Source organism: Brassica napus, chromosome A10 (assembly GCF_020379485.1).
Source record: "Brassica napus cultivar Da-Ae chromosome A10, Da-Ae, whole genome shotgun sequence".
NCBI lineage: Eukaryota > Viridiplantae > Streptophyta > Magnoliopsida > Brassicales > Brassicaceae > Brassica > Brassica napus.
The window spans coordinates 7,473,762-7,486,713 of NC_063443.1; the positions used below are offsets into that span (position 1 = coordinate 7,473,762).

At 34.2% G+C, this 12,952-nt stretch overlaps 2 protein-coding genes across 2 annotated transcripts; both read right to left on the minus strand.

The window, feature by feature from the left end:
* Window positions 1-627: 627 nt before the first annotated feature.
* LOC106402988 (AT-hook motif nuclear-localized protein 4) lies at window positions 628-3,563 on the minus strand. Its single transcript, XM_013843814.3, has 5 exons — window positions 2,650-3,563; window positions 2,197-2,267; window positions 1,940-2,071; window positions 1,689-1,850; window positions 628-1,354 (listed from the first exon to the last, which is right to left on the minus strand). The coding sequence occupies exons 1-5, from the start codon at window positions 3,152-3,154 to the stop codon at window positions 935-937; spliced, it is 1,290 nt and encodes a 429-aa protein (XP_013699268.1). The 5' UTR covers window positions 3,155-3,563; the 3' UTR covers window positions 628-934.
* A 3,966-nt stretch (window positions 3,564-7,529) lies between these two features.
* LOC106348818 (65-kDa microtubule-associated protein 3-like) lies at window positions 7,530-11,082 on the minus strand. The gene is made up of 12 exons (XM_013788637.3): window positions 10,876-11,082; window positions 10,622-10,703; window positions 10,302-10,508; window positions 9,970-10,221; window positions 9,680-9,889; window positions 9,434-9,589; window positions 8,996-9,307; window positions 8,816-8,903; window positions 8,649-8,722; window positions 8,490-8,564; window positions 8,186-8,405; window positions 7,530-8,097 (listed from the first exon to the last, which is right to left on the minus strand). The coding sequence occupies exons 2-12, from the start codon at window positions 10,682-10,684 to the stop codon at window positions 7,622-7,624; spliced, it is 2,133 nt and encodes a 710-aa protein (XP_013644091.2). The 5' UTR covers window positions 10,685-10,703; window positions 10,876-11,082; the 3' UTR covers window positions 7,530-7,621.
* Window positions 11,083-12,952: the final 1,870 nt, after the last annotated feature.

Below are 12,952 nucleotides of genomic sequence, written 5' to 3' on the forward strand. Positions count from 1 at the left end.
GATATCCAACATTTCTAATTGTGTACTTGAAAATTGGAACTCCTATTAAACAAGTAATTTCGAATTGGCATAAAGAAAATTTGTATTACAATGTGAATGCCAACTTTTTTTTAGACTACCAAGATTCATCACCAAAGTAATTTATCTTTTTCACGTTTGAAACCACATCTAATACCTGATTTTATATCAGCATTACTTGATCATGTGACCTCTAAGTTTTGTCCTTATATTTTTTCCAACTAAGCTAATGACATTAAGTGTGATTAACACTGTGTGAATGCCAACTTTTGTAAGTCTCATAAACTTGTTATATGTATTTGGGTTTCTTGAGAGTTTTTGAAATTTTAATGACTTACCTAATGATATCTTTTTTTTTTGTCAAACACCTAATGATATCTAATGCCAACTTTACCTAATGATATCTTCGTTCTTGTTACTCCGAGTCATATCATCGTCAAGACGTATTATAGCTTTAACCAAATTCATAGTCCCAGACTTGGCAAATTTTTTAAAAATTATTTATTCACTTTGTTTAACAAATATGAGCACACGTACTTGTTTATAAGGAAAAATTAGTTACACGCCAAATAAATTTAAAACCTGAAAATGACTTTCGAGAGAGCAGAGTAACAAAAGTCATTTGAGTTTCAAAATGAAGTCACTGAAGAGTAAATTAAATGAGAGAGTTTGCACACACACTTTAAAAGTTTTGCACTTCTACAACAAGGACACAGAGAAAACAAGTCAAAGAACCCTAAACATTACATCCTTTAATAAGCCCTAACTCTTTAGTGATCATCTCTGTTTAATAAAACAACTAAACCTGGAGAAAAACCCCATTACACTCAAAAGAATCTCAAGGCACCAAAGAAAAAAACGAAGCAGGAGGTCAAGATCAAGAGCGATCCATGTCTCATTCACTCTCACTAAATCATCAGCTTGGAACCTCGGTGTCAGATTCGCTATGGTCTCCGAATTCTCCATCATCTCCATCTTCACCTTCTAAATCATCATCTTCATCATCATCCTCTCCTGGGAGAGAAGAGAAGAGATCCCTGATCTGTTCAGCAGTGTTGTTTGTGTAGTAACCTTGGACAGGGTTAGTGCTTGGCTGAGGCTCATGCTGCGAAAAGGGTACAGGAGGTGCCGACATTGGTGGTGCCTGAATAACAACAGGCTTGTTCAGCCCATATCTAGCCTTTGGATCTTCCGCTGAGCCACCACCGAATGAGATGTTAGAAGCTTGTGTTGAAGTCGGGATCCCAAATCTTTCTCTTCTTTGCGTCTTCATCTGCTGTTGCTGCTGCTGCTGCTGCGATTCCTCCTGACCCGCTACAAAACGCCCAACCACTACCTGAGAAAATAGATAACAATGCTTCAGAACAAGAAAAAAAAAGGTAGAGTCCATTAAAGAGATAGATCAACACCTCATTATGTTATATACTCCCTCTGTTTCATAACATGATGTTTTAACCCAGTGCATATCTATTAAAAAAACTATTTTTTATCAAAAAGTATAAAAATATAATTTAAAACTACTATTTAGTTATAAATAGAAATAATAAAAATACAGTTTTTGATAAAGTTAAAAAGTTATATGAATTTGTGCACAGATCATATATTATGAAGCAACAAAACTTCTCTAAAACATCATCTATATTGAAATGGAGGGTGTCTAAGTTAGTTACCTGAACAGGACCAGCGGCAATAAAGAGACCGGCGAGTCCACCACCAAAGACACGACCATCAGGTCCTGCAAGAGACACACTCATCCCTCCAGCTCTGCTTCGGGTTCCTCCACTCTCGCTTGGTATAAACGAACCCGTCAAAGAAAGAATCTCAAAATGACCCTGAACCACAAATAGTTAACTTAAGATTCAGTAAAAAAAAAAGCTTTAAATGAATCTGATAGAGAGAAAGAGAGAGAGAGAGAATAGACCTCATAAGTGAGAGTACCACCAGATGTCATAGACTGACGAAGTGTAACATTAGAAACGGGACCGTTTGCTGAAAGAATGCATATAGCACGAGAGCTCTGTTGAGAGAATGTCATTATCTTCATCGTCACATCCTGTTACCATTCAGTCACAAATCTTGAAATTATGCATGGTGATAATATGTGTTCATATTAAAAACTGAAAACTTATATATATATATTTTTTTTCCTTGTAAACATTACAGTAAAGAAGGACGTACCTCGCCGGCATTTACTGTGAGCACATGAGGCGTAAAACTTGCACTAGTAACAACTTCTGGAGTTCTTACAACTGCAGAGTAAACATCAAATAAATCGAGAATTAACAAACTATTAAGGTAACAAAAATCAGGATAGGATGAATCTTAAGTTGTTAGTTGCCAAACAGTCCAAGTTAAAACAATTATGCAACTTAATCACAGTGCTTATATCAAATGATACTCCCCTTAAGATAATATTCCAGTTTAGCAGACAGTATATTTCGTGTTTCAGATAGAAGCATTCACTATATCTTTTAGACAACAACTTTTGTCCTTACTCCAACTTTTCTTTTTAACAAGTCAAACTAAAAGAAAAAGAGAACAAGATCCATTACAAGCCACGTATTGGTTTAAACGAACTGTATAAAGATTCCTATAAATCTAAGACAAGAGAGAGATATAAGCGGGCATTACCAGGAGAACTGTTGTCGAATTCGAACATCTGAGGATTCTTGACCCAATTGTTGTTGTTGATGGGCGGCTCTACAAGTCCTCGACCTCTTCCTCGTCCTCTTCCTCTTCCGCGCCCTCGTCCCCGTTTCCGAGAAGAAAACTCCGTCGTCAAAGGAACGGAGGAGGAGATGGGCATCGGAGAAAGTGTGACAGCGAGTGAACCGTCGGGGTTATACTTCCTCGGTCTCCCTCTCTTCTTCTTTAGCTCAGAAGACGTATTCTCCACCGGCATTGTTAAGCTGAAAGGCGGAGCAGCATTCTCCGAAGCTTTAGCCGCCGCGACGGAGGCAGATGCGGATGCGGCGGTGGTGTTGGGTAATCCGACAGGAAAAGGGTTAGGGTTTTCGGACCGTGGTGGGTCCATGTGGTAGACACCACCACCACCAGTAGGAGGAGGAGGAGCTACATGTTGGTTCAGACCAAAGCTGCTTATGATGTTGTTGCTGGTTCCTTCTCTCTCCTCCATTAGATTCTGTAAGGAGAGATTCCGACAGTTTAGGAGAAGCTTAAGAGGACAGTGGAATCTTTCTGATCACGACAGGTTCAAGCTTCTGAGTTTAAAAGTACAGACAAGAGAAAGAAAGAGGAGAGAGAGATCCAGAGGAAGTGAGATTCAGAAGAGTAAGAAAAGAGAAAGGAGAAGAAGTCTTGCAAAGTGAACTTAGTGAAGAGAAAGATCGAAGCTTCCATGGGGGAACCTTAATTTCGGATGAATTTCTCCTAAAACACTCATAATTACCAGCAGAAGTTTTGGATTCTTTTCTTTTTTTTTCTACGGGTGGGTTAAGTTTAGGGAGAAATTGATTTACAGATGTGAGAAATTAGGGTTTTCAGAAGGAAATTGGAAAGAGAAAATGAATTCGTAAAATGAGAAATAAATAAATAAATCAAAGGAGTAGATATTTATTACATTATTACATTTTGAATTTAATAAATACAAAATGAGAGAGACGAGAAAAGAAAGGTGTAATTCGGAAAATTGTAATAATGGGCTTTTAAAGAAAATTTCAAAAAAATTTACAATCCAGTCTCGGAATTTGGGATACAGCTAAAGCTAAATTAATTTAATACAAAAGGTATGAGTAGGGGGCAAATTTTTAATTAGATGACATGATTTTGAGATTTCCATCTTATTTAAAAAAAAAAAAAAGGTTTTGAGTCATATAACGTCATTTTATTAGTCTACCCACGTTGACTGTAACCAAAACACTTTTGACCGATCCAAATCTTAACCTACAAAATCTCTGCGCCCGTGACTAATGTCCCGGCTAAAAGTGTTATGGATGGATCAAAACAAAGATACTGAATTTTTAGCTTTTATGTGGACTTTAAATTAGATACTTTTGTGAATGATCAAAAAAAATTTGAGAATAAAAACTAACAGAGTGATTGAAAGACATATTTCTCATGAACCTTATCAATCGTATGTAGAGAGCTTATATAGTATGGTTAAACAACTTAAGTGAGTGTGTGATATAAGTACATGTGTTATCATCTAGACGGTTATGTACACGAGTTTGTTATGGACGTTTAGCTATATTTGGCTGTATACAGACACATATTGAGTAACTACAAACATTACAAGAAAACATGTGTCTAAAAACAAAAATTTACAACAAATTAATTTTGGTCGTCCTAAATTGAGTACCAGGTGACGGCAATGTTATGATGAATATTAAAGTTTACAATGAAAATCGTTAGTTGTAAACCTGATGTATATTTATAACTTCCGATAACTATCGACGTAAAATAGCTTTAAAATAATAAATTATTTATAATGAATGTTTTTTCGTTGTAAATTTGATGTAAGTTTACGATGAAAATCGTTCGATGTAAACCTGATGTATACTTATGATGAGTTAATAGCTTCCGATGTAAACCTGATGTATACTTATGATGAGTTAATAGCTTCCGATGACTATTGACGTAAAATAATTTTAAAATAATAAATTTTTTATGATGAATGTTTTTTTCGTTGTAAATTTAACATAAGTTTGCGATGAGTTAATAATTTCTGTTAACTATCAACGTAAATAGTTGTAAAGTAACAAACTAGTTACGACAAAATGTTTTACAATGAATCAGAGCGGCGAATGAACAAGTGAAAGTAATATGGTAAGTGGAAACATGTTTGTAGTTTGCTATACCAAACATATGTTGTCGTGAATTATTTGTTATATGTATGTAAAAGACTTGTAAAATAGTTTCGTTGTTAATCAGTTGGTACTTTCCTACCTACCAAAGATAAAAGTTTCCTATATATGTCATCTATATTATTAAAGTTGAAGTACACATTAAGATTGTTTGGCAATATAGATAATAGTTAAAAAATAGTACTGTTTGAAAACATTGATAGTAGTAAGTTAGGAAAAAAATAATGGGTTTATGCTATTAAAATTGGAAGTCCATTACATTATATTAAAAAGTAATGGGTCTATGTTATTTGATATATAATATATTCAAATCAAAATAATAATTTAAAATTGATTTATATCAAAAATTCATTCAATATATATATATATATATATATATATTCAAAATTTGATTTTTACTAACATATTTTCTAATAACTATTATAAAAATGTTTTCAATATATATAAGAAAAATACAATACAAAGCCCAATTTCAAACACCAACTTAAATTATGGTTTTTATATTTCACATTAAATTTTAAAATATAATCTATGTGATTATTATTAATTATAAGAAAACTTATTTGATGGTACGTATAAAATACGATTAATTATATTATTATAGAAAACTTATGTTTAATTATTTTCTTTGTTTTTCTCATTGTGTTATATAAAAAAGGCCTATGTACTTCTTTGAATAAACAACTTTGTTCATTTTCTAATAAACTGAGTGCAAACTCTTTTGTTCCTTGGTGAGCATCATAGATTGTTAAAGTGTGATATATAGCAATCGACTTGGCTAACGCTTTGTTATGTGATATCCAAAGGGGAAGCCGTTATAAGGTAAATGAGAAGTCCAATCCGCAAGCTTCTGTGCGACCTTTCACTCTATCCATCTTTCTCATTGGTGTTAGTAACCCTTTGACCGAGGATTTATCTCTCAACCATCTAAGCAAGTGCATTTCTTGGGTCATATTGCATTAGCTAGGATGATAAATATCATAATTTATTTGATATTCGCATGATGCATGAACTGAATTGTTTAAAGAGTATTTTCCAGAAGAAAACATGTCTACTGATTCTTATTATAAGGTTAATAAATTGGTTTATAGTCTTGGGTTGCATGCGGAGATGATAGATTTTGCATCGGCGATTCTATAATATATTGGAAAGACGATGAGAAGTTAATAGAATGTTGCTTCTGCATGAAGCCAATATTTAAATTTTAAGGAAGAGGACTGAATAGTCTACCATACTAAATAATGTGGTATCTACCAATTACAGATATGTTGAAAAGATTATATCAATTTGAGAGAACAAGTGGAGTGATAAATAGGCATGCCAAATATATCCAAACGGATGGAGAGGTCACTCATCCATCAGATGCAAAAGCTTGGAAACATGTCAATACGGTACACGCTGACTTCGCTAGAAATATTCGTAATGTTTATCTTGGGCTATGCGTAGATGGATTTAGTCCATTTGGTATGTCTGGACGAAAATATTCGGTGTGGCCAATAATTTAATGTTGCATTCGAATCATGTTACTTTCGGGTAATCATTCATCGTTCTGTATTTGAGTTGTGTAGTATTTCATATGGAAAGACGTCTAGAAGTTGCCTTATTGAGCTTTCTATTTGTTCCCCTTCCCTTTCCATTTCCTCTCTTTGAAGGATTGTAAGTAAAAGTTATGGATATAGTTGGGTTGGTGAATTTAAACCGAAAAAAACTTGTCTAGGTATTATAGGACCGATAGTAGGACATGATAACTTGTGGCATATAAATATCGTTTGGAGGAACCGGTCGTTACAAACTTGCTAAAGAATATTCCCTTTGTTTCACATTAAATTTCATTTTATATTTTCAAATTTGTTTTATTATAAATATCGTTTTATATTTCCAATGAAAATATTAAATATAATTTCCAGTTTTTACCTTTGTTTTAATTCATTATATAATAAAATTAAACAAAATAATGTATTAAATAGGAGTAAAAGATGAAATTACTCCATCTGTGTGTAAAAAATTTAAACGAATGAGTATATTACATTTTACCCATTTGGTTCATTTACAAGGTACAACGTTTTTGATCTTTCTTTCTTTTCCCTCACCTCTCTTTTTTTGAGAAAAATATGTTTACGTTCATGTGCCCCATAAGGCCATAACCAATAAGATATGCCTTCGACCCTGGTTCTGAGCCAACACAACGCTGCATCAGTCTTTGAAGTTGGGATAAGAGCAAACACAATTTCTGGATCTGGCCTAAGACAGTGAAGAAACATTTATGTTTACAATTCTGTCGATAAAATATAGAAAGATTTATATAATGGGTCACATTTATACAATTACACTTATTAATAACACTATCTATCACTTTGATAGATAAAGTGATAAAAAGTTAACGTATAAACATTAATGTTTATTTATATCTCAAGTTTGATTCCCTCTTGTGTTTTCTATTTATGAGTTTTCGAGTCACATGCACTTTTGAATATATACATTCATTCATTTTTAATAAATTTAACATTTCAAAAACAAAACAGAAAAGAAAATAAATTTTAAACACTTTTCGGAAATTTTGAAAATGCGAAATTGTCAAAACAATTTAAGGGTGCTAATAATAGTTCCACCTCCACTTCAAGGAAGGTAAGAGACTAGAGAGTCTCTTGTTAGTCTTGTTAGTCTCCATACACATGTAAAACCGATCACTTGAAGAGAAAAAATAGCCAATCATATAATTGACCTTTTACAAACCAAACCACAAACAATTTAAGTTTTGTTTTCTAAAAGACAGATTGAAATCAGACGTGGATCGGCGACTCAGATTGTAGCATGAAGGCGAGTCTTCGTTCCTCAAAGGAGTACTCAATAACTTCAGCCTTTTCAGGGAGAAATCTTGCATCGTTGTTGTTGTGGAGTGGGGTTGGTGCAGTTTGCATGGGGACAGAGATTGTTGCTGGTGTTGATGGGATCGGAATCATCGCTGCTACATTCTTTGGTGTTTGCATCATCATCATCATCATCATCTTCTCCTCTTCCAAATTCTTGATAATGTTGTTGTTCTTGACCGGAGTTGCAAATGAGGATATCTCGTTCACTGCGTTGCTTTTCGAGATTGGAACAAGTTGCTGTGGCGTTGCTATGTTGGCCTTTGATGCAACCACCGTGGTCGAGATGGGTGAGAATGGTTTACGAACTAGCGGAGACTGTAGCTGTTCACAAGGATTCATTGACTGTTTCCTCGAGGGAAGTCCAGCAACATCGAGCCCTCTCCTTCCTGCAGGAGATCAATGCAATTAAGAGAAGCACCCAACACTATGGATAAGCAACTTAGTTCCATTTTTATTGTTAAGACAAAAGATTACCAGTTGATAAAGCTCCATCGGCTTGGCGTTGATCTGCTTTCTTGTTAGGTTTAGGAGTCTGATGCATCCCTGCTCCTAAGGAGAGTCTTCGGTTGGTTGCGGCACCACCGGTTGACATTCTTGGAGCCTTTTTGCCACCAAGGGGTTTTGATGGGCTCGGTTTTGATCCATAGAGCGCCTCTTGTTCTGCTATGAGCTGTCCTTGGAGCTTCTTATGATCCTTTAATATGCAGAAAACATGGAGTTAGTTTAAGAAGATAGTACTGGCCAAGAGTTTCTGATTGAAACGAAGTGAAGTACATACTCGTTGGCGACGGTGTTCTTCTTCTCTTTCCTGCCTCAGTAAGTTATACTCCTCAAGCATGGACAAAAGACGAATCTAGACACAGAAACAGAGGACTACAAATGGTCAGCGATGACATTATGAATAATTGTCAACTGAGAATTTATAGAGAAGTCATACACCATCATAGAGGAATTCAATTCTCTTCTCTTGTTCCCAAACTATTGTCTTCGAAGCCAGTGCTTCTACCATTACTGGATGAATGAAGATGAAAAGACATTATTACCATCATAATCTATTCAGAGCATAAACATTTGTGATATGTTGATTAACAAAGAGTAACTTACCTGGAAGTTTGTTAACAAGATTACGAGCTTTCTCAGCACGCTTGAGAGTTAGATGAGCTCCCCGTCCAGCATTGTATCTGTTATCGTCCTGTAGAGTGGAAAAATAAACAGAAAATATCAGAAAAAAATGTAACGAACTTTGTGACTTTATAACTGTTTATGTGATTCCGCGGCTCTAACCCTGTTGTATTCTTCAAGCCAGCTTTCCTCATCGCAGGCAGACAACCATTTCTCGACCTTCTCAAGTATCTCTTTCCTACTTAAAGCTTCCTCTTTGACCTTAGATATATGTTGCTCAAGATGCTCCAGGACCAGTGTGGCGTCCACAATACCAGATTCTATGCCTACTATAGTCTGATCCATAGCACTATCTGAAACTGGTAACATGTGGGTTTTCCTACATATCTCCTCTAGCTCTGATCTCTTCTTCATAACAAGTTCTTTCATTTTGCTTGCCTTTACCTCGCCCAATCGGACAACTTCTGCCTCAACCTGTATATGGCAATGGAACTCACGGTAAGGTTTACTGACATGCACATTAAAAAAAAAAACTTCCATTTACTTGTAGCTTGATTATAGAGTTAACGGTGTAACCATGAAAGTTTTTCAACAGCTTACGTATTTGATGAAGTCTTCAGAGAGACTATTGGCTTGAGTTATTTCATGTTCTGATGCAGCTATATTGCAGGTAATGTGCTGATACTCTTGCTGCTCTTCTATGGGTGTATCCATCAAATTCCAGAGCTCTAACATGGTTGTTGCTAGATCTTGAAGCTTCATAAGAATCCAGTAAGCAACTATGAGTGACAACAACATCAAAGACACTATCTAGATATAACTCGCAAAAGCAATTATATCACTTACCTTCTGCATTCTCTGTATCTTAACTTCCCTCAGCTTTTGAACTGCAGCATCCAAGGTGTCAATGGTATGATCACTTAAGCTTCTTGGTCCCTCTGGATCAGTTAATGTGGGATTGACTTGGCTAACAACCTCATTGAAGTCCATACCAAGTACTGAACAATGAGAATATAGAGTACACAGGTGCTTCCGAATAGTCTCCACTCGATCACTCTGAAGGAAACAAAGTAAATAAACAGATAACCCAAAAAAAGAAAAAGAAAAGAAGAAGCCAAGTTCAAATGAAATTTCACCTTCTCCTTCTGAAGTGCTTGCAGATGGCAGTGTAACTCCTCAAGCTTTCTCATAGACAAGTCGGTCTCATCGATGGGTGGTTTGGGGAGAACAAGTTCTCCTTGACCTTTGATATCATTAGTGATATTCTCAATTTCTTCAAGGACAAATAGGAACTGGTTTCTTCTCTCGGTTTTCCTCTTTTGCATCTCTTCCAATTCAGGAAGAATCGTCCCAAGCTCTTGTTTCAAGCTCCCAACGCTTTGATCAGACTTAAACACATACAAAAGAAAGAAGGTTAACACGGACTAACCTTCCTCAACACTTAATCCTCATCAGATACGCTACTCACCTGTCTAATATGCACAGGGCGCTCCCCCATTGCAGAACAGATGGCAGCAAGCTCTGCTTCAGCATCAGCAATAGCTTGTCTTAGCTGAGCTCTGCATCGATTAGCTTGGTCAACTTTTCTTCGGTAAACTTCCAAGCATTCACGTTCAAGCTCAAGCAGCATTTTATCTCTATCAGTTTCAGTTTCTCCAACTTCATCCCAAATAATCTGTTTTTTTTTTTTAAGAAACATAAACAAAACAAGATCTTAATAATACAGATAATAATGATACGAAAGACAAAATAGTCTTTCTTTTTTTTAAATGATCAAACTCACACCACCTGAAGTTCGTAAAGGAGAGATCCACAGGTTGTTTCTACTTGAAGAATCGGATCTTTTGCCATTTCGAAATGCTTCTTCTGCCTGTAAAGGAAACCTTAACTAACTATGTCATTCCCAAAAAGGAAACTGGAGATTCGCTAGCGATTCCCATACATATCTCAATCAACCAATCGAATCGACTAAACTATGTAGAGTCGATTTGACATTGGGAAGCAATCGATTTCAGAATTAATCAATGAGAGAGAAGGCTTGCCTGAAACTAGAGATTTCTCCAGAGCTGCTCAATTTGAAGTTTGATCTGTTCCTGCTGCTACTAGGTTGGATTGGAAGGAGATCGATCAGATTTTGGATTTTCGAAATAGAGATACGTTTTTGAAACCCAAGATCGAAGTTTCTGTAGAGAGAGAGAGAGAGCCGTTGAAAGATGTTAAAGGTCGATGTGAGAATAGATTTGAAATTTCCGTCCGTTACCGGATCAGCTCTTTCTTATTCCTTTTTTTTTTTTGTAAAAAACTTTCTTATTTCTTTTTGAGCTTTTGAATTTCAAATATTGGGTTCCAATCATGTGCATCGCGCTTCGACTCGACAAATAAATCTAAACCGTCAAATTGTAAATCTTTAGCGCTCATTCGATTGAAAACAAAATGGAAACAATATCTTGGACAGTATAAATGTTTTTGTATTCATTTAGAAATACAATACGGACCTAATTGGCTAATTGTGCTTTTTAATATAAAAAATTGTTTTATTATTTTTTAGATTTTCATTTTTCTTAAAATTAACATTTGCAAATTATTTATAAAATAATATAATTATGTGTTGATTTATACAGTGAAAATAATATTAGTATGATATATATATATATATATGTATATATATCTATATATTTTGAAAACATAAATACTAATATTAAAATAAATAAATATCAAATAAAATATTTTTATAAATTAGAAAGTCAGGGTTATAAATGTATTTTCTCTTTAAAAATAAGAGTAAAAATGGTTAGTATAAACATAAAAACGGTATTATGAATGTATTATTTTTGGTAATTTCTCTAAAAATTTTGGAAGATTTGCTCAAGTTATGTACACATTAACTCAATTTTAATTTTTTTCATGTTTTTAACATATTAAAATATATAATATAATTTATTATAATCGAAACTGTTTATTTCAAAATTAAATCAGCTAATATTAATTGGATAGTTTCTTTTATAGTATTAAATTTTAAATTTAAATATGTTAAAATCTAGGGATAATTTGTAAATTACTCCAGAAACACTTTATAATTTGATAATTACACCTTCTATTTATTTATTTTGAAAACTACACTTTCTTAAATTTGAATTTACCTTTTTATCCAAATTAGATATTTCAATAATAAGATAAAAATCCAAAATTAATAAGAATATTATAATTATTTATGTTTAAGATAAATATGTGTTTTAAGATAATTAATATGTGTTATTTAACTATAGTTCTAAGTACGGGGGCACATACTTTGATTATTGCAAGCATAACGTGTATGCACAACTGTTCTGCTTATTTTGGTTCTTTTGCTTACGTCTATAGACCTGGTTCATATTCCATTAAGAATTAGATATAGAATATCTTCTCATGCAATTTTTCTCTAGTAATTTTCCCATCAAAGGCTTGTTGTGTAAAGTAGACATTATCAAGGAAAATATGATATTTAAAAAAAAAAAGAAACACAAACTGATCGAGAGAGTGATAGAAAGCTCGAGTTGAAGATCCATGTGATAAAAAAACGTTTTTTTTTTCAGCACTAAATGACCAGAGATGAAAGAATCAAATATATCTTGTAGGTTTTAAGATGTGGTTGAATCACGGGTCTGACCTCTTTCTATATGCAAAATGAATAGTTGAAAAAGTCTTATAGAAAAAGACTTATGTTTTTAAAGTGGGAGAAGTCGTTTATCTCAATGAAATATCCAGAAAGTAGTGGCTTCTATTACAAGAGAGAGCTTACACTCCTGGACTATTAACTTAAATCTTTGTTTCGATACAGAAATGGTTCAAATACGTATTATGATCTGATGGATCAGAAACTCTTTTTAGTGAGTGTTAACATGACCTGAAAGTTCTAATTGCAACTTAGTTTCAAACCTAACTCATTCCAGTATGGAGTTCTCTCATGGTATCAGTCAGATAAGATATGGAACTAGAACGAACATTTGGACACATACGTCGAACTTAAACAGAAGCAGAGTTCTTCAAAGGTGTAGAACAAATGGAAAATATAACAAATGTTAAGGAGAATAGAAGACGAGACGGAGAAGAGAAGGCGGAGAAGAGAAGGCAGACGGCGTC